At 43.0% G+C, this 26,136-nt stretch overlaps 1 protein-coding gene across 1 annotated transcript in view; it reads left to right on the top strand.

Annotated features, from left to right (window-relative positions):
• Positions 1-2,500: 2,500 nt before the first annotated feature.
• Positions 2,501-26,136, top strand: part of MAPKAPK3 (MAPK activated protein kinase 3) — a gene marked incomplete at its 5' end in the record, with an annotated part of 47,684 nt that continues 24,048 nt past the window's right edge. Inside the window, one exon of the mRNA XM_080625669.1 lies at positions 2,501-2,725. Within this exon, the coding sequence (XP_080481795.1) occupies positions 2,501-2,725 (225 nt within the window). The remainder of the gene's footprint in view (positions 2,726-26,136) is intronic.

Below are 26,136 nucleotides of genomic sequence, written 5' to 3' on the forward strand. Positions count from 1 at the left end.
GGGGAAATAAGAGCAAGCTGCTGACTGCAGAACAGTGTTACTGAAGGTTTGCAGCCTGGGAGCTTACAGTTACGTATACATTTCCCTGAGATGTCACAGTGGGAGGTGGTGCAAAGCCTAAGAAGGCTGGAAGCCAAACCTGAGAAGGAAAGGCTGGAAATAGCTGTTTTCCTCTGGGATTTGATTAGCCCAGAATAGGTGAACAGAAGTAGGGGACCAAGCCCTCCAGTAGCTGAACTGCTGAACGCCTGGAAGGGAAACCTGAGGCAGAATAGCTGTAGCATCCTATCACGTGGCAATATGCTGCAGATCTTCATCCTGCTAAGTTGAACTAGTTTTTATTCCTTGGAGAAAGGACTCATTAGCCCTTTTAATTATTTCCCTAACTGCTAGAACTCCAGATGCCATTATGTTATGTAAAATGACAAATGTATTTTTAATTTGTAAAGCATGTGAACTTTAAGCTCTTTCCAGTGATACAAACACAGCTCCATTTCAACACATGACTCATCTTCACATGTAGGAAAAACTCAGCGTTTCACATTCTTGTAACTGCACCCTGTGCACCAGTGATGAGTGACAGTTGCTGTGGGAACCATCACTTTTAATATCCTGACTGTGCATACAGAAGGTCCAAGAAATACCGACTGCTTATTTGGCAGAAAAACAGCACCGACTCTTTTGGTAGCCGTAGCACATGAGGATCAGTGTCCAGTCTCTAGGCTTTGCTCCATAGCAACAGCCTCAGTGTTTGAAACAGGTTTCAGAGGGAACATGTCGGTGCTTTCCCCTTCCTAAGAGGATGGCGGAGGGAAGGGGCCGGCGCCGCTCCCGACCTGGTCTGGTCTGGTCTGGCCTGGCCTGGCCTGAGCTGGCTTCGCCTCCCGCCCCGCCACCGCGCGGGCGCGCTGCGGTACAAGCCCGGAGCCGCCGAGGCAACTCCATCCCCCGCCGCTCCCCCTCTAGCAGGGCCGCTTATCCCGGTAAATGAGTGACGTGGCCGGTGCCTTAAAACCACCACGTTCCCCACCACGCACTCCTCCGTCCCCGGGCACCGCCCGTCATGCCCCACGCAGCCGCGGGGGTGAGGTAGCTCCGCCCGGGGCCTCGAGCTCCCCCCTCAGCCCATAGGGGCCCGGTCCAGCCCGAACCCCAGGGAGCAGCCAGGTTCTCTCGAGATGGGATCGATCCGATCCGGGCCCCACCGCCTGCAGGCTCCCCTTAGCGCAGGGGGGAGGCGGCGCGCACCTGCCCAGGGCGCCGGGGCGGGCCCAGGCAAACCCCGCCCTCCGGGACTCCGCACCGGGAAGCCTCGGCTGGGGCCGCGCCGCACCGCCACAGGCAGGTAACCGTGCTCCGGCGGGGCCCAGCCGTGGGGCCCCCCTGTTACCACCCTGGCCGTCCCCCGCCGCCGCCGCCTCCTCCCCCCTGCGCGCCGCGGGGCCCGCCTCGCCTCGCTTCACCTCACCTCACATCAGGGTTTCCCGCCTCGCGCTTTTCCCGCCCTCCTCTGCCGCGCCGAGGGGGGGCTGAAGGAGCCGCCCCGCCGCCGGCCCTCGCTGGAGGAGCTGCTCCTCACCCCGGGGCTGCGCTGTGCGGGGAGGGCCTCGGCGTGAGGAGCGGCCTCGGGCTCCTCACGCCGCTTCGCCGGCTCGTGGCTCAGCCGTGTTATCAGGGCTCGGAGGCCCTGGCAGCGGTTCCTTCCCAGGGGCTGCGGTCCGGAGAGGTCAGGGCCTTCTGGTCCCTTCGGTGTCCAGCACGTCCTCGCCTCTGGGAGCCATGGCACTGCCTTTCGACACACCCGAGTTCCTTGGGTGGTTTGATGGTCCCCTCAGTAATGCAGTACCTGCCCTGCGCTCTATGGAGCAGGGAGATTTGGTAAGTGCTGGCCCAGCATCAGGTCTAATACCTGTCTAGGCAGTGCCCTTCTTGGGTTTAACCCAGGTATTTGTGGTTCTCTTGCGTAACTCGGATAAGGCAGGGGACTGTTATGGAGGTTTCTACCTGAAATGCTGAGGCAACAAGTTGTTGATGCAGGTTTATAAGCTCCTTGAATCAGAGGTTATCTCTGTTGTGTTGTACAGAGCTTATCTGAGTGAGACCTTAGTTCACAACTCAGCACAGACCCTTGTTGCGGTAAAAAGTAATGTATAACTTCAGACTGAGATACATATATACGTGTGTGTATATGAGTATTGGAATGGGGGTGACTGGTCTATAAAGCTAAACCAAGTATGCTTTCCTGAGGTGAACCTCCACTTCTGGTCTCTCTAGAGCCTGGTCATCTTGTTAAGAGAGGGAGAGAGAAAAGCAGTTGGGTGTAAGAACGGTCAGTTGACATCGGTTACTAATACCCATTTACATTTTCACTCAGGACTAAATGGCCAGCAGATGGACTGTTTGAAGCACTTGGTTTGATCACCTGAGAGGAGGGACTTTGCTGAGGATACCCTGCAGGGAATCTGTTGGGTATCGCTGTCATCTCAGACTCTTCCCTGATATGGAGCAAAGTGAAGGTGATCAGGAATCGCAGCCAGAGAGTCACGTGGATAGCAAGAGCAGCGTGAAATCCTTGCCTGGGGGAGAGGCCCATGTCAAGCTAGAGATAAAAAAACATGCAGTTACAGATGACTACAAACTCTCCAAACGGGTGCTAGGGTTAGGAATCAATGGCAAGGTACTGGAGTGTTTCAACAAGGAGACAGGCCAGAAATGTGCTTTGAAGGTATGTAGGCTTTTTCTTTATTTCTTTATTTACAGTTTGGAGGTGAGAGTGCACTCCCAAGGCCCTGTAAAAGCTACTTGTTCTGTTGCTTACATTTCAGAGTGCTGCGTGAAGAATTTGACCATGTGGAGACGTTTGCTGTTACTTACAGGGTTGTAATTCAAACTTGAGTCTTTTCCAGAATTTTCTGTGTGAGTTTCCAGAAGAATGTTATCAGTTACGTGCATTTCTCGTGTTCATATTTAAAAGACAAAAAAGCGGGGGAGACAGCAGTGTCGTGTGTTCTGTGAGAAAACTTGCTACATTTTGAATGAACATATTATGCAATACTTGGGAAGGAAACTATTTTGGATCTTGTGCAATGAAATAGTCCTAAATGGGGAAGTGTTTAAATTCTCATTTGTCTTCAGGCTTTCCTCCCTTTGAAGACTTTTCTTAAGGGGCATTTCTAGTGGTTTACTTGCTTATTCTCCACTTTATTATTGCGATCCATTTGCAGAAGGGTATTACCTGGCAAAGCACTGGTTACACCAGTATGCCAAGGAAGTTTAGTAGATATTTATGGTGATAAGTGCCACTTAAATAAATGGGGCAATAACCATTCTTTAGAGAACATAAAGCTTACCTGCCTTTTGCTCTGCAGCTTTTAAACTTGAAGACTTCCCTGATGCCTTTAAACCACATCATTAGAAAAAAAGTAGCCCAGATGAGGACCAGAGTGGTTCTGTATGGTGAGACTGAAAACCAGCTGAAGTAATTGTCATGAGAATTGCTTAAGAAAGTTACCAAGTCCTTGTTGGTGTTAATCTGATTAATTGGTATGTTTAGAAGGCTTTTAGATACCCTTCATTGTATCCATGTTTGCTGACAGCAGAACAAATCTGCTAGTGGTCACCTAAAAGGTCTGTCAGGGTCTGGGTAGTCTTACCTTTACCAAGCTACAACTATCCCCAGCAAAGCCCTTGAACTTCGATGGAGCAAACTGAAAATATCTGGTAGCTTTGTGTATTGAATAGATTTTTAACAGAGAACTAGGAAAGCTTATAATATGGTAACATGCTGATTAATTCACATGTTTCCAGCACTCATTTTCTTTATCACACTGGTTTTTGTATTGGCGTCACGTAGCTGACTCATAGAAGTTTATCATGGGGATACTGGAGGTTTTGGCAGACTGGAACCACTGGGGTTTTGCGCCTGCTTGGGGGAATGTCAGGTTTTTACAGCTCTGAGGTGATCCATTAATCAGATCTGTCTGAAGTGCTATCAGCATTAATTTCTATACTTGGCATACTTTGATGAAGGATAATAGCTAATACTGAAGCCGTTCTCCTGTTTTGAAGAGTTCTGTGGGTTTGTTGCTAATTATAGACCATTCGTACTTCAAAAGTTTTGCAGTCATAAGGGCTGGAAGCATTTTAAAATGAAGTTGCTTCTCCAGAGCACAATCCAGTGGTAACAAGTGTGTTCCAGAGCAAATGGGATCAAATGGGAAATAAATCCCTATGGATGGTAGCATCTACTTAATTAGTTGCTCAGAGTTGGGTGAGGATAAGGGGACTAATGTTGCTGTGCCTTGAGAGTGTCCTATGCCTGGTGAAGAGGAGGAATCTACAGCAGATCCTCTAATACTAGTTTCTGTTTAGCACTAGTTGAGTTGGCTGACTTTTCTCAGAACTTTTAATGTGTATTAAAGACCAAAGTACCCCCCTGTTCACAAACTGAAGTTTTGTTAGGGATGGGGAATGTATCACTAAATTGTTATATATATGTGTTTGTCATCTTCACCTGCCCAGCTCTGGAATATCTGCGCTTTTCTTCTGAAAGGGGCAGAAATACTGAGATTTTATGAGTTCGCTAGGGAGTTTAAATGGCAGATAATAGTTTGCTGCTTGCATGTATGTGTTTCTCATCATTATGCGTTTAAGATCTGAATAAAAAGTTAAATATGCAATTAAGTAAAACTGCCAGCAGCCCAGAGAGAATCCACTATTCTCTCCAAAGATGGTCTAATGAGAAGATTACCCAACAAGGAAAGATAAAAACTGTGCTTGGTTAATTGGCAAGAATAGAAAGATCTTTTCCTAGCCCTGGAGATATTTGCAGGGATGAGAATATTCAGAGGAATTTTTTCTGCTGTTTCTTGTGAAACCTGAACTGTGCCACACAGATCCCAGACCTGCTCCAGGTGAGATTTCAGAGCAAACCATCCAGTCAAACCTGCTCCAGATGAGATTTCAGAGCAAACCATCCAGCCAAAACAGTTATGGAGGAGGGACAAGAAATTTAGGAATGTTGAGAAACAGCCTCAGCGCAGAATCCTTTGTGTAGGTATAGTAGGGCCTTGGCATTTCTGCCTTGCCACTGCTCATACTTCCTAGGTGTGATGGCAGGGTTTGTCGTTCACTTACAGGAGTAGAAAGTGGAGGCTGATGAAGCTGTCGCAGGAAGAAAACAGCTGGCATGACAGGTAAAGAGAAAAAGGGGATGCTGGATGGAATTTTATTCTCTGAAGGCTGCTTGTGCAGAATCCGTTGATATCTATGTATATTTGTGGACAAATACTTCAGGCATGAGCGTGCTCACTGTAACCTACTCCTGGGAAAGGAAAAACATCACTCCTGCTGCTGAAGATAAAGCATAATAGTTTGTTCCCCTTCACACCACACTTGTCCATTAAAGCAGCTTCTGACTTGGCAGATGGCATTGCTTTCTGCCGGCAGGTTTTCTTTTGTATGGGAACAAACCCAGCACAGCCAGGATCTGGATGGAAATTACTCAATGGAAGGAATTTTAACTGAAGTACTCAAGAGGAAAGGGCTCCAACAGGCGGAAACATTCATCCCCAGATCACTACGTACTGGAATTGGGAGGTCCCTGTTGTCTTCTTTAGTCTGTGTCCATAATTGGACCTAGTTAGAATGTCACTAATCATTTTAGAGTGGGGAAAATACAAGACATCCTCCCAGAGCTACTGCTGGTTTTGTTGTTCCACCCCCCAAAAGTATTATGTGGCTCAGTTTACTCTGCTTGGCATTGTGATTTGCCACACGCATTTCCAGTGTGCTTTCAGCTTTGTTTCCTTAGATTGAAATGCCACACGCATTGCTGTCCTGCTCCAGAAAATCTCATCTGGGTGCTCACTTAGATGCATAATGGCATTTTGTGAGAGCACGGGGATTTAGAAAAGTAGCAACATAAAACTGCTGTGCAGGGCTGGCCTTCTAGAAGGCAGCTATGTGTTGGTCTCTCTTTCTCTTACAAATAGAAAACCTTCTCAGATCTCTCCCCATAGCTGATCCAGAAATAGAAGTCAAGTGAAGTCTAGTCACACTTCTAATTTTATCTCTTCTTTGCCAGCCTGCCCCCTTCTGTTCACTTTACCTTTTGGGGCTAAATTTTAACCTCCGCTCTTTTAACACTCTAATCTGCTTGAGTGTTCTCTGCTGCTCTTCACACTTCTCCCTGTTTTTAGGAAGAGGAGGAGACCAAAATAGCTGACTACCTGTGAGGATAAATGTAAACTCTTGGGATTTGCCTCCCATTAAAAAAAACCCTAACCTACACTTTCTTGTTCTTTCTTTCTTTTCCCTTACTTCTTTTTAATTTTTGGCACAAATTCCTGCTATGTGGTGTCAAAATAATATTTCAATATGTTTGATGACCTGCTTCATTTTTGTGAAAGATGATAGAAACAACTCAGAGTGGGATTGAGAGCTAGAGAGTGTTCTGCAGGGGTATGGGGACTTCTCTGCATCTGTAGCTTCAGGACTTTGGTGGATGTTTCAGAATGTCAAAATAGTGTTAGTGTCATTGTCATTGTTCACCTGCAGTAAACAGATGTTGCTTCTTTCCAGGAGAAGAAAAGGAAGGACAATTTGGGCATAGCAGCAAAACAAAGACCCTTGGAACTTCAGGAAAACAAAGTACACTGGTTATGAGCATATTGGTACTTCTGGTGTGAAAACTCTCCTGAATAACAGTGAAGCAGTTGTGAAGTACTTCTGCCGTAAGCCCTGTGCCTATACTGCAGCTGCCTCCCAGGCACCTGAGACTTCTAGCTTAAGGTGTAGTATATATGAATGGACCTACTAGTTCATAGAATTAATTGCAGAATCATTTAGGTTGGAAAAGACCTTTAAGACCATGGAGTCCAGCCGTTAGCCCAGCACTGCCAAGCCCACCACAAAACCATGTCCTTAAGTGAACATCTACACATAGGCCTTATCCTGTAGAATAAGCAATGACCTGCCTCATGGAAAATGTCCTGTGCTGCTAAGTGCCAACAGTACAGTGTATGTGACTTGCTGATTTGAAGACAAATAGGTGAAGCCCAAATGTTAAGTAAAGCAAAAAGCAAACACAAAAATTAGTAGGCTCTTTGCCTTTTAGGTTTAACACTGGTGAATTTGATTGAAGATTTGGTGAATGATACAAATTCTGATCATGGAGTAGGAGGCTCTACTGTTATTCATAAGAGTATTAGCATAACTTTGTGATTAGAAGGAAGGGAAACAGGTAATGGAGAAAGAAATTTTGCAGAAAGAAGTCCTGAAATTACTTGGAAGGCACACATAGGATTATGTAGAGAATGTTGTTCTGCTTTCCAAAGTGGAATCACTGTGGAGAAAGGTAGTCATTCTGCATCACCTTAATTTCATTTAGTCTAGAGCTACATTTCTGCCTTTCACTCAACTTTAATGTTTCTGGTTGCATTAAATAATACTACATCACATAAGCTAATTGCTGGATAGTCTGTTTTCAGTTAGGATACCCTGAAGTCAGGTCATGGTTGCTCACAACTGGAAGACTGTACAGTCTGAAGTATGTTTTTTAAGTTACTTAAGTAGCTGTTACTTGTAAAATACCCTGTTTATTGCCTGAAATAAGATGATGTTTAAGGAAAAGAAGGAAGCAATGAAGAACACAATGCATACAGTGAAAACAAAGTTATTTTAGGCTGATGACTGATTGTTGAATAGGAAATGTTAACAGTCTTCTTAGGTGCTGTAGAGGGCGTTTTTAGAAGAGAAAAAAATTATGCCAGATTAGGAATGAAATATTTCAACATCTTTAGAATTAGGAGGAATATATTGTACTAAGCTAGAACTGAGGTGGGAACTCAGGAGACCCAAGTGTTGGTTAGGTTTTGTGCTGGATAAAGGAGCTCTTGCTTTAGTGGAGTGACTGTATGTTTCTGGAGGAAGTGAGCACTTTCTAGTGTAGTATTCTGTAGTTCCCTTTTACCTACCATGTTTCCTGTAGCCTATTTATACTGGTTTATCTAATGCTACAGGACATTCATGTCAGTAATGCAGCTGAGTATGAGTAATAAACTCTAGGAGCTGTGTATTGTAGATCAAAGCCAGATATGGTGTAGAATGAATATGAGTTCAGAAAAGTTCTAGTTAAATGGCAGCCCCGAGGCTGGAGGAGTACCTGAAATTTGGATAGCATGAGACTGGTCCTTGAATTTTATCCTTCAGTGCCAGTCTTGGTAAGTATTACGTAAATATGCATAAAACACCTAAAATAACATCCAGTCGATTAAAAAGTGGGTCGTTTCTACTGCTACAAGAGTTGCTTTTTAAACCAGTGAGTCATTCAAGACCTGAGTCTTTGAGTGCTTTGTATGTATTTGGACCAGAATGGCACCTTCCAGAGTGTCAGCTAGACCAGTTAACTTAAAAAAGGTGGACTTTATCAGTTTACTTTGAAGATCTGATATTCTTGACTGGTCTTCTTATTTGAAATACAGCAAATAAATAATAAGATAAAAAGAAGGCAGGCTTAGTCTGATACAATAAAACCATGTGTGGTAAATTCTTACAAGGTTCAGTGGCACTTCATGAAGCCTAAAAAGGGCAAGCAGAAAGACAAATGTTACAGAGCAATAAGACATCTTGGAGAAAAAAAAAACAAACCCAAAACTGTGTTGATGCTGCTTTGCACTTTCTATGTTCTCTTGCAGTCTACGAGCAAGCTGGCACAAGTTATACCCTGACTTGTGTAGCAGCAAAGCTTGGGAAGATCTAGGTGTGTTGCCCTGCCTTCAGTTGCAAAGATCTGAGAAAGTATTATAGATATGTGTCTTATTTCAACTGCGAAGTTGCTAAAGGAAGGACATACATGTGTGTTGGTCAGACAGAACTAATGAAGTGACATCCTCTCTGGACTAGAAGAGCCCTTCTCTTTATCTTTCCCTCCTCCCCTTAGAATCTAAATCCCCCAATTCCATTTAACTTAAGTAAAACCTCACTGATTCATGCTAGCTGGGACACTTCTTACAGATAACTAGATTTTGCAAATCAGCTTTAGTGGAAGGGAACAATAAAGCATTTTAAAGTTCATTTACAAGACAAGTGTACTTCAGGCTCATTGACTTACAGTGATACCATCTAAAGAGATGACCAGACTAGAAAAGCCTGATAGCAACTTTCAAAATTTTGGGGGAACTGGGGCTACAACAGAACATCATGGATCACACACAGCTTTCTTTTCCTTAGTATATTTTTCTCTGTCTGTGGTAGCAGCCTGGTCTGAGAATAAGTGACTTCTCATGATATCTTGCTGCCAGTTAAGTCTCAACAGAATAAAGAGATTATCTTCGTGCTGTGATAAATTCATGCGTAGAAAAGGAAGACATCACTGTCATTGGGAGGAAGAGCCAGCGTGAATTCGAGTAGGCTGATAGATGAATCTCTTACACATAAAGACTTTCGTTTTAATGGTATCTAGTGATTATTTTCTTTCTAAACAACAACAGCAACAAGAAAAAAGATGCAAGCATTGATTTATTTAATTATTATTTAATTATGTGCTACATTTTGGGTATTGCTTGACCCCGAAAAGGTTCCCATTTCTCATATAGTGTTCATGTTTTCTTGTCAGAGTTTTTCCATGTTAAATACATCTTTAGAACACCAGACTGTAGGATCATGTGTAATACTCTAATAGCAAAAGTACAGCTGTCTGCATAGCTCCCCTCATTTCTTTGGGTACAGTGAAGTTCTGTGAAGGATTTGTCTTTTGGCTGTTATGCTATGAGAAGACATGGACACATTCATGGAAAGGGAGGTGGCAGAGATGTGGCCAGTGTTGTAGACGACCTGTTTGCTTCATTGGAAAACCATGAGAATGCCTTTCCATCATTATCAGTGAAAGCTAGTGGTGCAGTCTGTCTGGATTAGAGTGTAGAAACTGTGTGGATTGTGGTATTTTACACAGACTTCCTAAGTACTTAAGACGATTCAAAGCTCCGTAAATGAGATTAAGCTGTAACACTCCAGCATTTTAATACCTCAGGAGTGAAGGGGGAGAGAATTCTCCTTCAGCATGTCAATCATGCATGGCCCTCTAGTTCCTGAAGCTTTGTAATAGATGGTATTTTGCACTGAGGCTTTCATGGCTTTTTTTAAGAGAAAAAGCAAATATTAAATTAACTAATTTTTCTTCTAGAAAAGTTTGCTGCTGAATGTACTTAAAAAACCCCAAACAAACCACCCTGAATGTGCCATCTTTAGGAGTGATTTCAGATGTTCTGGCTAAGGAGCCAATCTTATTAAACTTGCACTGTTCACAGATCTTCAGTCTTGCCAGTTCAAACTCTGGCTCTTCTCCATGGGCTTTTTCCCAGGATTATTTTTTTTTTGCTTTGAATACTCTCCTAACTACGCTGGCGTTCCAAGGAACAGGCCCTGAGGCAGCTCCCGGGATCTGAGGCAGCTGAGGACAGATTTATTAAGCCCATTGTAAGGGCTCAGAAAAACTTTAGATTTATTTTTTTTTTTGGACAGCACTGCTCATATACCTGAACTGGAAGGGGCAGGCTGTGGAGTGACTCATGCTCCTCACCCACTGAACTGTCTTGAATGGTGGAATTTAGGTTGCGGCTTGTGGTTTGCCTAGGTGTGGATCAGCTGTGAGCCTTATGAAAGCTCTGGACCAGTGATTTGTAGCTGCTCCTGGTTTCTGTTGTACAGTGGGGTGGAGCTGGGTTTTAGTTTTGTTTTCAAAGGACAGCAGATAAGAACTGGGCAGGGAGCAGCTGCCTCACATCTGGTGGGGCTCCTTAGCACCGAATCTACTGTGGATTTCAGGGGTGGAGAGTCCTTAAAATCCCATTTGCAGTGCTATAAGGCCTGACATTCAGCACTGCTGTAGATGCCAGTGTGGTGCTTGCTTGTAATTCTAATGAGGACAAATCCTATTCTTTACTTGCTTCATTTTTAACCAATAATGTATTTCTTTTTCTTGTAAAGGATGAATTTCTCTCCGGGCCTTATTCCGCTTTCCCACATGTTGCTGGTAGTCAATGTGGCTTTGTCAGAGCAGTCTGGTTTCCAAGCAACGGGGCTGTAACCCCAAAGATGTCAGTGCTGAAGGTAGGGAGGGGAGAGGGCTGCAGTTTCTGGCTCAGCTGCCTTGCCACAGTGGAGGCCCTTGCTGCAGCCACGCTACAGTACAACATCTCCATTGTCTCTTTGAAGAGTAAAAGCCTTTCATTTTGTTCTACTCTTCCCTTTCCAATCAATTTACAGTCAAAATTTGACACTTGAGAGGATGACAGGGCTTGATGGTTCCTTGATGCTTAGAAGCTTCCTGTTCTTTCAAGCACTCTGTTCTGAAGGGCGCTGCTCTGTAGTCTGCTTTTCAAAGAGTTTGTTGGTGAACAAAATAGCACTTGCAGACACACAAAACCTGTAGCAGTAAGTTTGTGATAGAGGAGAGTTGAGCACCATTCTTTCTGACACATCTTTGATGTCTGCTCATGAATGCTAACATGAAAAATGATAGTCCTTTTACCTTGCCCAGTAATGTGAGACCTGCTCTGATTAAACCTGCTTGGATGGGTTTTCTGAGGCACTCATCCCCTTAGGATGGGAACTAAGCCTTGCTCCTATTGACCTTGGAAAATTGCATTGGTTAAAAGTATTTTCTCATACATAGTTAACCTGTGAATTTCATTGCCTCAGGAGGTGAATGGTAGCAATGCTGTGAAGATCTTGAGAGAGAGCAGCACTGCTCTGAGTATTGCCACGTTAAAAACCCAGTTTCAACAAGCTGTACAAGTTTCCTTCTGGATCATGTTGTTACAACTTGTAATTACAAACCTGTCAGGCTAAATAATGAAACTTTGATCTTCAGAAGGCCTCTCTTGTGTTAAGTGTATTTTACACCTTGCTGCTGTGAGTGGATGGGAGAGGGAGGAGGAGCTTCGGGCTCAGCTTTGCAGGTGGCTGTGGCTCTGGGTAATGTCCATCGCTTGCATAATAGTTTCATCTAAGGGTGTGACTTCCTGGTAAGTTGTTCTTGTCTGAACTAGGGTGTAAACATGAAGTGAGATAGATTTTTCACAATGGCTGTTCATATTTAGATCCCTGTTTGTTGAGGCTTTTTTTTTTTCCCTCTAATGAAAGGCAGGGCAGGAAAGCACTTTACTAGACCTGACCCATGGAAATGCAAACAGTGTAATGTTGGAACTTCTTTCCTGGCTCATTCTGGTGCTTATTTTCACTTTAAATAGAAATTACGGTAAAAAGCAGCTAAACTCAGAAGCTGAAACTTTAGTGAAATGGGAAATGAATGCTTTAAACTGGCTCAAATACATGATGAAATCACATACCCAAATGCAGATATGGTTTTAATTCAAATTTTGGATCCCTATTACTAATTTTTAAAGACTAAGCTTTGTGTCTGCAACTTAGAATAGAATCACAACCTGCTTTTGCTAACTGCTTGTGTTCTTACTTTTTATTTCTGTCACTTAACAAGTATCTGGCTCTGCTCTGGAGTTTTTGGTACACAAGTCATTCTTACAGAAGGCAAAATCTCTGGATAGGTGTCTTGTCTACTGGAATTACATGTTTTGCCAGGTTTATCACATTTAGTTGGGTGTTTTTTCAGTTTGTTTTCTGTATGTTTGGAAACCTACAAAGTAGCATCTCTCAGGATTTCCAGCACCAGAGTGCAGGGAAGCAGACTGACAAAGTGAGAGTGGTGGATGAGGAAAGGTCAATTAATTTAGAAACAGTCTCTGTTCCGGTGGATTGGTATCAAGTGGATTTTTTCCTGCAGTCTTTCAGCTCTGTAATAACTTTTTCCTGGTGCTGAGATGCTGTGATTAAAGGCCTCCTGAAGGCAGAGGGAATGAGAGCAACTTTCAGTTCCACCTGCATTTTGGAAACCCTGATTGCTAGGCATGCCTCTGTTTTGGCAGGTGAGTGTAACTGCCTTGACTAGGCCTGGGCCATTATGCCTGTTACTGTTGAAAAATGGGATGTGAGACTCAAGATCTACAAAACCTAACCTCTTACTGCAGTAGGGAGGAGGAGAAAGCAGCAGTATACATTACTGATAAAAGACTTTATACAAGAGCAATTAACTCTGAGTCTTTCCCACCTCTCTGCTGTCTGAATCACTGTTGTGGAGGTGTGAGGAAGGGTGAATGACTGCAGTGTTGAGTGTTTGTGCACAAAAGCCAAGTCTCACAAGGGAAATGTGGAGAAAGTTCTCACAAGCGTTGGTTCAATAAAACAACCAACACAGCAATAATAATCTTTTATTAAATCAAAATATCACAAACTGGTTCTTGGTATCCTTGGGAGTCTTGATTTTTGGCAGTAAGAGTTAATAACGATGTAGGACTGTTTAATTTAAAAACTAAAGTAGAAGTTCACCTGCATCCTATGAGGAAAGGGGCATGTTTCACAGGAGAGCATTTCTGCAGAGGGAGAAGGGTATGAGCTTGGAGCCTGGGTAGGGTCAAGTCAGTGTGAGAAAGGGTTGTGTGGGAGTCCCCTAAGGGTAGGCTTGGAAAGCATCCGTGATCCTGCTGAACGTGGAGTTTCTCATATGTCATCTATTCCATCCATCCCAAGTGTCAAAGGTCACGTGAAGGTTGGTGCTCTCTGCTTTTGTTCAGGTAAACTTTGTGAACTCAAACACCTGAGCCTGTTTGTGCTGTGTGACCTTGTACTGTGCTGAACAACCATTGTCTAACACAAGCTCTGTGTGTTCTGGATACGATTTCTTCATTTCTTCATCTCTGTTGAGGATGCTCTGGCACAGCAGACCAAAATGATCATTTCTGTCTTTTAAAACTGATCTACTGACCTGCATTTGAGCAAGTTAAAGCAGGGATGATTTGGGATTGTTAATATCACTGCTAGTCACCAACTTCTCATGTGCACAACACACCACCTACGTCACTGAGGAACGCTGTGCTGTTTTACATTCAAAATTAGTAACATTAATGTGTTCCATCCTCTCTTGGTTTCCTGCTGTGTAGAGGATTACCAGTAGACAGCTGCATGTTATTTCTCCTTTATGTGTACAAGAGCATTAAATGCTCTTTGGTTGAGATTAGCCATGTTAATATATTATTAATATGAATCAAGGTTCTGTTTTATGGTTGCTTCTTATTACCCAGGGGTTCCTCATCTTCTCTGAAGGATGCTGTCTTTCAAAGCTCCCTAGTACATCAGGCTTTTTTGTAAAAGAGATCACCAGAGTAGAGTTCCCTCAATTTAAGTACGTAACTTCAGAGGATTCAAAGGAGGAATGCTTTTTCTAATGTGCTGATCCTACTGAGAAATCAGGCTGCATTGAGTTGTCTTAAGCTGTCTGCTGAAGCCTTCAAATAGTACTTTAATTAAAAAAAAAATTAACTTTAATCAAGATCATTTACCCTTTCATACCACATTTAATCTAAATCCTCAAGTTATTAATCAAAATACCTTATGCCTTTGGACTTTAGTCAGGCTTTAGATTCCTTTGTGCATTTTGTTGCATGATCACACAGAAGTTTTGGCTGATAATTTTGCATTTCAGCTTGCGTCTCCATGGAGTGATTGGTGTCCCTGCTACAAAACCCATGGGGATTTTCCTCTTCTCCAGTTCCTTTTTTAAAATAGATTAAAGTTAGAAAGTATTTTCTTAAATGACTAAAATCCTGTTCAGATTCTGAGCTGTGCTGATTCTGTGTTTACTGGTCACTCATCATTGCCATCAGGAGCAATGATCTCTTTTCGAGTTCAGGATGACTGATTAGCATTAATGGTTTGTAGCTGACTGCTTGTCTTTTAGGGAATATTTCTTGGGAGCCCAAAAATCAGTATTCCTGAGACTTCTGACATCCTCCTTCATGCCTGGGAGAACTTAATCTGCAAATATTCGTGGTTTTGTGCTTTTGTTCGGTTCATTTCAGACACTTCTCCATGTTTTTTCTTCTGTGTAATAAGGGCAGAAGTCGATTCCCTTCTCTTCCACCCCCACCTTTTTCTACTATTCATTCTCTGGAAAGATTACATTTTAACTGCTAAATGTCAGTAAATGTCAATTTTTCCTTCCACCCCAAAACTTCCATTTTATTATTAAAAATTATCTGAGGGGAATGTAATGTCAGACACTGCTCCTCACAGTTCTCCCCTTTTGCATCTCTTGGATCCATTTAGCATTCAATAAATAGAAACTGTACTTCCAAAGTAGGATTAAATTTGCTGTTAGTCTTCTTCCAAACACCTAAATTAGGGGTTTTCAGTATTGAATTTGTCATGTAATAGTTTGATACATTGAATACTTCAATACATTGAAGAAGAAAACAGTAAAATTGCTTTAAATATAAAACAAGTATTTGTATTCATTTTCTGAGGCCAGGTAGAAGTGATTTTCTTTGTAGCTGATATGCTCCCCAATTAGTTAGTTTTTAACGATTCCTTGGGGTTTTTTACTAGTTATATGTAAGTTCTGGTACATTATTTGCTTGTTGTTTTCTGAAATCATAGCTCTTGTTAGGCCAAAGTAAAATACACTGGGTTTTTTGCATGTTTGTGTATATCTTTGTGTGAGAACATCAGAGCCAGAATTTGCATTATATAGAAAAAGGGTCACAAAGAAACCTTAATTACAGGGAAGTGTAGCCCACTAGAGGCTTGTTTACTAAACACAACTATCCAACAAAATGAAACTTGCAGGATGAGTAACTAAACCCAAAACGTTAAATTCCTTTTTGCCTTCTTCCTGAAAAGTCTGTTGGAGTTTGGCTTGAATTAGTAGCTCAGTTTTGGCCTTCTCTTTGTTTTCTCACTGACTGTGAAAAGAGAAGTCAGTAAGCATTGCTGTTTTCAGGAACTACTCAGGCTTCCATGCATAGTATAAATCAAGGATATAGGAAGTAGTCCTAAAATAGATGGCATACCACTGCTGCAGTTCAACGTAACTGTGCTGCATTTGTGCTTCTGATGACCCAGTGGTAACCTATATTTCTCTGATTTAACACTGGGGCTGTGAGGTCTATGTTCCAGTTTCAACATTTACGTTTTCCTGTCTCTCCACACAGAATTATAATTTGCATCTCAAAAGCTGACGAATGTGTGAGGAGAAAAAAATTGCAAATACGAAGCTTTCGCTGTCTAGTATATACCAGAGTTTACTGAGTTATTTTTGTTTTGTATAGGTGCTGCTATGGGAGCTTTGGAGGAGTTATGTTCATCCAGTACTTAAACTGTTTGGCCAAATGCAAACAGTTGCATATTACATGCAGTTGTTACTTTTCCATGCAGTTCTGAAAGGGTTGGAGTGCACTGGGGAAATATTCCCTGTGTCTGTTTCCCCCTGGGCTGTGTTATGAGTAGTGCATTACATTGTATTGCGCAGCAGTGTTGCCTGCCTGCAGAGCTGTTCTGTGGTACACATCTCCAGAGCAACTGCCTGTAAAGGACGGGCTTTGATTACACAGGAACAAGGGATGTGTGCATCTCTTCTAGCTGTGCATGCTCTCCACTAATCTGAGTTTTCCTTAACACATAGTCAGGTTGGTCTTCCAGGATGGCATCTTCCTTATCACCTTTCAGGTGGCTTCTCTGTTGAGGTTGTCACAGGTACAGAGGTGAGAGAGGATGATGTGGAATGATGACCTCACAGATAAGAAGTGCCCAGCTCAAGCTCTTAGCAAGAGGGCTGTAACCTGAAATTGAATGCAGGTATCAAAGACTGTAGTCTTCTGTAACTTGAAGTTACAACATCTCATTCTGTGTGAGCAGTAACATTTTATATAGTGTCTGGAGTTAGCTGATTGAAAACATGAGCCAACTGTTAACACTGCCTTCCAGGAAGCTTGGCTGCACCACAGGCTGCTTCTACGCACTGTACGTCAGCCGCCTTCCCCTTGCTCTTGCTGTTGAACTGGGGTCTCTGCTTTAGCAAGAGACATAAGCATTAGGCAAAGCCTAGCACAGACCTGGTCCAGTAGTCTTTGGTATCTTTAGCTTGACTATGTTTATTTAAAATTCTCTTCTATTCTTAAAATGTTGTTAATTGGCCCAAAAGTAAGGCAGCATGAAATAAATCATAGAATAGTTAGGGTTGGAAAGGACCTTTAGATCATCTAGCTCCAATCCCCCTTCTATGGGCAGGAACACCTCACACTAAACCATGTCACCCAAGGCTCTGTCCAACCTGGCCTTGAACACTGCCAGGGATGGAGCATTCACAACATCCTTGGGCAACCCATTCCAGTGCCTCACCACCCTTACAGTAAAGGACTTCTTCCTTATAGGTAATCTAAATTTACCCTGTGTAAATTTAAACCCATTTCCCCTTGTCCTGTCTCTACAGTCCCTAATGAAGAGTCCTTCTCCAGCATCCTTGTAGGTGCCCTTCAGATACTGGAAGGGTATCCCTTTTTCCAGTCATTGGCAACTTTACCTGACTGCCATGATTTTTCAAATGTAATGGCAGTGGCTTAGCAGCTTCATTCTCCAGCTTCTTCAGGACCCGCAGATGGATTTCATCAGGTCCCGTGCACTTGTGCACGTTAAGGTTCTTAAGATCTTGAACCTGATCCTTTCCTACAGTGGGCCTGGGGTCTTCATTCTCACAGTCCCTGCATCTGCTTTCCAAGACTTTTTCTAACTTCACCCATTTTATTGCTAGTTTGAAATAGGAAAATAGGAGGCAGTGAATTACTTACATGTAGACTTTGTACAAAGAAGAAATAAGGCATGGCCATGATCTAGTGTTGCTCAGCGGAACTGAGGAAAATAACAACTAATAAATGTACCGGGTTTAAAAGACAGAGATAATGACCACTGCTGAAAGAGGGGACAGTTGGATAAATGAGTCTGAAATATTGGTTTTATTATTTTAATTAAAATAAACCAAAATCAAAGTGAAAGAAAATTACATTTTTTAAAAAAAGCAATGTAGTGGTATGATTTTGTGTAATATAGTGGTGAAATAATGCTAATGCCTAGTTTTGTTTATTGGTTTGGGCAGGCACTAATAACATAAGGCTTTTTCTTCAAGCCTTGGGTTCTCTGCTACACCCATTCTTCATAGAAGAATTTGGCTGAATTTGAACGAAGCAAATGAAGTTACAGTAACAGATGCTGAGAGTTGTGTTAAGTCACAGTTCCTCTGTTTTTGTAAATGATTTTTAAGCAGAAGTAAAAGGTACAGAGTAATGACAGAGTAAAGTAATCAGTACAGTGTTAGAAAATGAAAACAAAGTGGAAGAAATGTAGCTCTCCAGGCATGGGAGGAATAGGCAGAATTAAAATACTGAGAATGGTGCAGACTGATACTTGAGTACAAGTTTATTCCTTTGGGGGACTGATTAATGCACAGCAGCATTGAAAAAGTTGAAGAACTTCCTATGCAGCTGCGCTTGGGGATAGTCAGTAGTATTTGGTGCATCAGGGTTCCTCTGAGTCTCTACAGTAGTGCTGCTGTTGGAACTACTTCATGTGTGGATGGAATTCCCATCTGCATCCTGCAAATTTCAGCATCAAGTGACAGATCTGCCTATCAAGAGAGATGGGGAGCCATCAACTATTTGAATTGTTTCAAGAGTAGGTCATTCTGTTTAATGGGTTTTTGCAAGGGTGAGCAAACATGGAAATTGAATACATATGGTTTGAAGGCAGCATCAGGAAAAGACATCTCAGATCAAGCCGTGATTAGTTTTCTGATATAATTAGCTTCTCATGAAGTATCAGAGTTAATGGTGGAAAGAAACAAAAATAACTACTAAGGTCATTGTCTTTGCTCAGGCAGATATCTGTTCACTTCAGAGAGTGGTTTGTCTTGGTGAAGACATCACAACTGTGACTAATGTGATAATTCTTATGTAAATATCAAAAGGTGATGATCTTGTGAGGTCAGTGGTGTGAGTGCTGTTACCAGGGAACTCAACTGTGCCTCTGGGAAGATGCAGAATTGGGCTGGCCAAAACCTTGCCTGTTGGCAGGGCTCGTAGCTTAGCTTCCCGATGGGATTGCCTTGGTCTATGTGGCTTCTCATCTTACTATTCTGACACACTTGAAGGATGGTATTTCCTGTGCTGAAGAGAAATAGTTTTGCAAGAGTTTTTTGGCAGAATTTTTTCAACCTTTGCCAGTAATAAGCCTAGAGGAAAAAATAGTTTTAAATGCAAATTAAGTTTGTAGTAATTTGCCTGTTACTTGGATTTGAAGTTATTTTCAGGGGGAATTTTGTTCCAGGAGTGTCTCTGCTTGTCACCCTTAAAGTCATCCCAAGTTCTACTGACCAAATTAATGGTCAGTAGAGATGTGTTCACTTTGCCGCAGGTGTATTTGCACTGGGCATGGTGCACACTACAACTGAGCAGGTATTTTCCCACTTGAAAAAGGAATTGAATCCCTGTGCTCCTGAAATCTGTCATGGCTCTGGACAGAGGTACTAAGAGAAACAATCTCTAGTCTGGCCTTTGACTCTTCTACTGTCCCCAAAGGCACAGAGGAACAGAGATCTGCTGGGTACCTGCAGAGTGAAGGAGGAGCAGAGAAGCAGGGGCCTGGAGGTGGTAGAGAATGAGATCTGCTGAGGAGGCATTGCTGAAGGAGCAGGACACAGAGACGGAGGCAGTAAGATGATGGACCAGAGGGACGAGGCTGAGTTTGAATGAGGAGCCCTGACACAGATGCAGAGACAGGGAGCCGAGGGGTAGAAAATGGCAAGAAAAGTAACTGGCCTCTGGGATTTGGAGGTAGAGGACAACAGGAACCAAGGAAGATCTGACAGAGTAAGCGCTGTGGTACTAGTTTCAAGGAGGGGGAAAAAAGGTCATTTGGGTGATGACGCTTGCTAGCAGAGGGTGACAGGATTAAGACAAGGGGTCAGAGGTGCAGATGGGACCAGCCTGAGGATTGAGGCTTTGTTTGTTTGTTTGGTTTTTATTTTCTCTTTTTCCAGAAGATAAACAGAAATCTGCCTGACACAGTGCTCCCCCCTCTAGGCAGGAGTGCATCCCAGCATCTCCTAGTGCCCTGCTTTCTCTCAGACAGCAGTAGCTGTGAAACTCATTGGTATAAAATGTTTGACACCCTCTTGTTTATCCAGAATTCTTATAGTCTGGTTTTGTCATTATCTCCTTTTTTAGCTGACTGTCAGAGGTCTGTGCAGTAGATATGTGAGCTTTAGCTCAGCAGATAAGTCATGAGGGATATTGGTATGAAGATGCATAAGGGGATTTGTTATTTTCAGGGTTGTTTTGCTGTTGCTAGAAAAGAAAAAAAAGCATACCACAAAAACTAGGCAATCTCTCACACATAACTGCTTCCTAAAGTAACAATTTGGGCTGGGAAACTGAGCATTCAGATGTAGTGATTTTCAGGATCCATGCTACCTATATACTTTGACTGTCTTGCACTCTATTTTCTACCACACTTCAGCCTTTTTCAGTGCACAGACAATTATTAGATTGTTAAATGATTGGTTTCAATAGCTGGTTTCACTGTTATTGCTCAGTGTATGGACGAGGCTTCTTCAGGTAATTGTAGACCTACTCTGACAACAGATTTTTTCATTTCCTCCTAGTAGTGCTTTGTGGTTTTCACTCTAATGTGGATCACTGTTATTTCCACAACATTTGCTTTAAGGTAAGTTTGCATTGTCCTTACCTCGCATATGGGGAGCAGAGGAATAGGGTGGGCTTCTAAGAGTAAATGAATGCTCTGAATTTTGGGAGCTCCACTTGAAATACCTGGGATGAGAGTGCTCCTCCCTACCCCGCACACTGAATCGCACGTTGCGCTTTAACTCAAGCCAAGTTTTTTAGACCCAGGCTCTGGTACAGCCGCTTGTGCCCAGCACCTTGCAAACAAGGCTGCAGTTCAGGCTTCTCAGAAATGAGGTATAGGCAGTCAGTGACTACCTGCTTGGCTCAGTTGACTTCCTGAGCATTGCATAAGGCATCAGAAAGGGACAAGAGTAGAATCCAGATATTTGAGAGTAGCGTTCAGCTGTGATAACCACAAGACCTCTCTTATATTGCACTTTCCAGTTTCTATGTAAAATGAAGAGGAGGTGGAAAAGGCTCCAGATAGCAGTTCCTGTCACTCTGCTTTCTGACTTGAATCCCTATTAGGTTCAGGTTGTACTCTGCCTGTTGTAAGGATGAAGTTGAAGAGGGAGGAATAGTGTATAATAATACTGTCTTTAATACAGGCATACAAAGAGAGCAATGTTCAGGTTACTTGGTAGACTAATGGTTCTTCTTTCATCTTCAACACTGAGGGGGTATTAAATGGTTCAGAGAAAATTCAGAGAAACAGCAGAATGATGAAACTGCTACAGTGTGCTGCATGCACCAAATTTATTTTATCAGGAGTTATTACAGCCTCTGTCAGCTCTGTTTTGGAGATTCTCAATTTGTGCCAGAAGCACCCCATTGCAATAAAACTTGAGGAAAGCGAGATCCAGAGACAATTTTTGTCCTAAAAGAAGTCTTTGACCTAGAAAAGGATCTGAGATTCCTGAGTCCAGTGTCTTAATGGCAAGAGCATAGCCTCTTAACCATTCAGTCCACATGTTGCCTGTTTGTACGTTAGTTACTCTGTCAGAAAAAACCCGTGGTATAACCTTACAGGTGCTTCCAGGGCTGTGAGCTGCAGAAACCTTGCAGTCCACACAGCGTGTGAAGGCTGTGTTGCACGACAGCTTTCAATAAGCACTGCTCAGAGATTCAACTGCTGGTGGGGTTATTTTTACTTCTGCTATCAATCACTTCCAGTAAAGCATCGCTATTCTTCCTCAATTTTACTGAAGCCTCTCCAGTGAAAACTGCAACCTGCGCCTTGCCTGCTTTACTGCTAGTTTTGTTGTTGCTGTTGTTGTTGTTAGGAATATGCAAAGAGGGGGATTCAGCATTCTTTTCCTTCATTTTGTTGTACCAAAGTTGCCTCATTTGCCTAGACTGGATCAGTACTTCAGACTTCTGAACTTCCATGCAGTTTCTTTTACAGGTGCTTCTGGATGTGTGTAGTGGTTACAATAGAGTGCACGTGGTTCCGGTGGGAAAACAAGAGGCTGTGTTTCCCCATTTAGCTTTTAGTGGCATGGCTTTAACAGCTTAAATCTGTAAAAGAGTATGAATCTATCTGAAATATCCAAACGTTACCTGGAGGTTTTAAACGCATAGCTCTGCATATTCTGAGGAGTGAAAAGAGTCTGTCGGAGAGGTGGGAGGCTCCAAATGGGCTGGGATGGAGAGAGGGGAAGACATGGGGTGTGCATGTGATGTCTGCTTGCTTTCAAGTGTTCAATTGATGGGACTACCACAGTGAGCTTCTATGCTACCTTTACCCAAATAGTAGAAGCTTAGAGAGAGGATGTCTGAGCTAAAGGTACAATAAGTAAACACATTGGTTGCTGATAATAAGGAAATCTGTGGCAACAGGATTTACAGGTTAACAGCCCATAGATCAAAGATAGGAAGAGGAATGTGGCTGACTGTTGACTGGGTGTCCTGAATTTTGGAACTGGCAATAACACATGTTTTTTGGAAGGTTTGTGTAGTCAAAGGAGATGATATTATCAAGTGCCCTAGATGAAATCTGAACTGAGGAAGACTGCAACAATCTACAGTCCTGTGAAGTATTTGTAATCTATCAATCTGTGATCTTTACATCTGTTAGCATCTTTGCAGACTGGAACCTTTACGTTTCACCTTTAAATTGCCAGGGAATATTGCTGGATCCTGGGATTTAAATATCTTTCTCCCTTTGGCTTTTTCCAGATATTTGTTGGGTTTTGTACGCTTTACAAGGTGTGTAAGACAACTGGGTGGCAGTGTCTATCGGAGAACAAAGCTTTTGCATGTATTGTAAAATAGCAGCGGATTCATGAGCAAGGCCTGCAGGGTTGCAAAGGGAACAGAGCTCAAAGGGGAGTAGCATTTATTTCCAGGCTTCCAAAGACATAGAGGCTCTGCAACCTTAAAGGTTGCAGTGAGGCCTTTCTTGGGCTGATTTTTGTTTAGTTAAGCTTTCCCAAATAATTGCTTAATCCAAATCTGAAGCTGTGTATGCATTATAATGTTGCTTTTCATTTTTTTAGGGGGGGGTTAGAGGGACTGTCACAAAAAATATGTGCTTAGTCGCTTAAGCATCCAGACTTCAGTCGTGTTGCTGTAGCCAAGCCATATGCCATCTTTCTCAAAAGGCAAGATAATTTTTCTTTCTGATGCAGAGGCTGAGACACCCTCTATTAGAACCTGTTATGAAACAGCTTCATGTTCCTATTTCAAGTCCCAGGTTCTTGTGGTCTTTTCACCTAAGGCTCATAGGGATATATCAGTGGAGCAGGCATAGATATTTATATAACTGTCCTTTGGGAAATGAGCAGTAATGTTTTCTCCAGTGCTTGCTGTGTCAGTGTATGTTCTAGAAACTAAGTGCAGCTATCGCATGGCATCCCCCCAGAGACCCTGTGAGAGTCCTGGTGTACAGCTCTCTGACTCTACCACCACTCATGAAACTTGCCTTAGAGGTGTCTTGTTTTCTCAGGTTCTCTTCTGCACCCCCCTCACGCTGCATGTACCCCCCACGCATGAGCGCATGTACCCCTGAGGAGGTTTCCTCACTAAGGCTTTTCCTTTCTTTTGTGATAATTGTTTTTAGAAATACATCCCTTCAAACTGAACAGGAAATGGTATTTTGACTGTGTGAAAACTTTATAAAATAAAATAAAAAAAAAAGTGTATTCCCCACACTTAGAAACATCCAGGAACTTCTAAAACTCCTCATGAGAAATGAGAACAGCCATACCCATCCCTAAAGTAGTGGTTGCCACATAGCTGGGGTCTGAGGAATTCAGGGCTATGTCCCTACTTTGCCAGCTTGTGTCCCAGTAGTGGAAACGGAGAGGTGTAGCAGACTAAAGAAGCAGAGTTCCCTATAAGAGCTGTAAAGACATAGGCAGTGAATTGTAAGACCCTGATGCAGGCACAGCAAGGATGTGGAAGTGGATTGTGCACCCAGACTTAATAACCAACAGCTGATTTGCCTATCTGGGATGTAAATGCAGGGCCTCTTGGTGGGTTTGAATGACAGTTCTGTCCAGAGCCTAAGGAAGCTTCTCTACCAATCTGTTGTATATTTTTTTGTGGAAACTTTTAGTTTTAACTAAAATCATTCTGATCCTGCAGTTGGAGATACAGCTAGTGATGGAAGATTATAAATTCCCCATATTCAGAATATCACAGCCTCTTAGTTTAGAACAGTCAACTGCAAAGAAGAAACTGAGACTTCAAAAGCTCTAAGGTTTAATGCATGAAGGTTTGAAAAATGTCTCCAGATTCTGCAGTAGTTGGTGTCATCATTTAATATTAAGAAGTGTTTTGAAAGTGATGGCATTTGATGTGGTTGAGCTTGTTACCATAGTTGTGAGATGAGAACCATCTATCACTGTCTTGGTGTTCTTTCACTGGACCTTCAGGGATTCTCCTCCCTCACCCAGAGCCATGAGAGTCAAGGAGCTTGCAGTGGTAGGGATGCTGGGGTGCTCTTCCAAGCTGGGCTCTTGCTGGTTGTGAGCAGCCCTTATAACAGGAGGGTCATAAGTGTGCCTATGAATTTGGGCAAATACCCCTCTCCTCCATCTTCTGACACATGATTCTCAAATGGTGAAGACAAACCAAGAGGTTTCTAAAGGTTTTTAAAGTGGCCACAGCTTGGAAAAGGATTGTATGGCCACATGTAAATAAATACAGAAGCATTTCGTTGTCCCTGCCCATGGCAGGGGGTTTGGGACTCGATGATCTTTAAGGTCCCTTCCTTAAAGGGACCCTTCCAACCCAAGCCATTCTGTGATTCTGTGTTTTTTGGTGATAGAAGGGTTAACCCATGAAAGTTGAAATAACTGCCACCTGACAGCTCTTGGGCAAAATCCTGCTTATTAAGCAAGTATCAGCCAGGTCTTACAGAGTGCTGCATGATGTTCAAAATCTGCAAATTTCCCTTTACCCTTCCTGTCTCCACCTGGGGATCTGTATTCTCAACTGATGGGAAGCACATCATGGCCGAGTGCCTTCTCTCCTCACTGCTGCCTGCTGTGGAGTGCTGCATCAGCTCTGCTGTGAGCCCAGCAGCTGCACAGCTCAGACAATCTGATTCTCTGCTAACATGGCTTTAGTGTGGGTATGTTTTCCTGTCACATCTGGGAGAATGATACCGGATGGCACATTGCTTTTGTGAAATCATCACCTCAGAAGTCATTAACACTTTCATGGAGCAGCTGTTTCCACAGTACTAATGTCAGTTGTGACTTTTGGCCAGAAATGTCTTCTGAGTCCCTTTTCTCCTTTGCCCCTGCATTCTGACTCCCTCCTCCTGCAAGCCCAGACTTCTCTTTCCGGCATGCTGACTTGTGGAAATGAGCCAGCGTTGCAGTGTACCACAAGCAGATACTGCTGCAGGGATAGGGGGAGGAAAGGACAGTGCCTTAAGACAGAGAAGTGGATGTATGTTTCAGATTGGAAGGATGAAAAGGATTTAAATTCCTGGAATTATTTTGGTTCAGCAGTGCTTTTGTTACATCTCATTTATCTGACCCCTGTGCAGTCCTCAGCATGGCACTGCTTTAGCCAAGGCATCAAAACATTTGACTTCCAAATATTCTTGGGATCCTCCTCCTCTTCCTTTTGTATGTATAGTCATGAGGCAGCGAACATAACACAAGAGTGGAGAGAAAGTTATTCAGAAATATGAAGGAAATGTTCTTGACTTTGTCAGAAAAGTGCCCTTCAATTTAAGCTGCTCTGTTCTGCCGTTGTTGGTGTCTGACTGCTTTCTGTTATCTGGTTGCAGGGAACGTGAAGCAGTTCTCTAACATCTGAAAAGAAATAGAAGATGGCTGTTGGGGAGGGAGCCCTCTGCTCCCACCTCTGCCTCCACAGCATATCTCAGAATATGAAGAATGTTTAGCAAGAGGCTGGGTGGCTAAGAACTGAAATACAGTGGGCAGCAAAACTGAAGGATATTCCTTGCCTTCTGGAGCTTAGGGGAGATGAAGTCTGGTTGGGGCTAGCAGAAGTGCTGGGCTGTTGAAGGAGAACCTCCAGGGGTTTGGGGCTCGACCAGGCAGGGTGGGAGCCTGGATGGACTGAGCAA

The sequence above is a fragment of the Psittacula echo genome (genome assembly GCF_963264785.1).
Source record: "Psittacula echo genome assembly, chromosome: 9".
In the NCBI taxonomy this organism is placed as follows: domain Eukaryota; kingdom Metazoa; phylum Chordata; class Aves; order Psittaciformes; family Psittacidae; genus Psittacula; species Psittacula echo.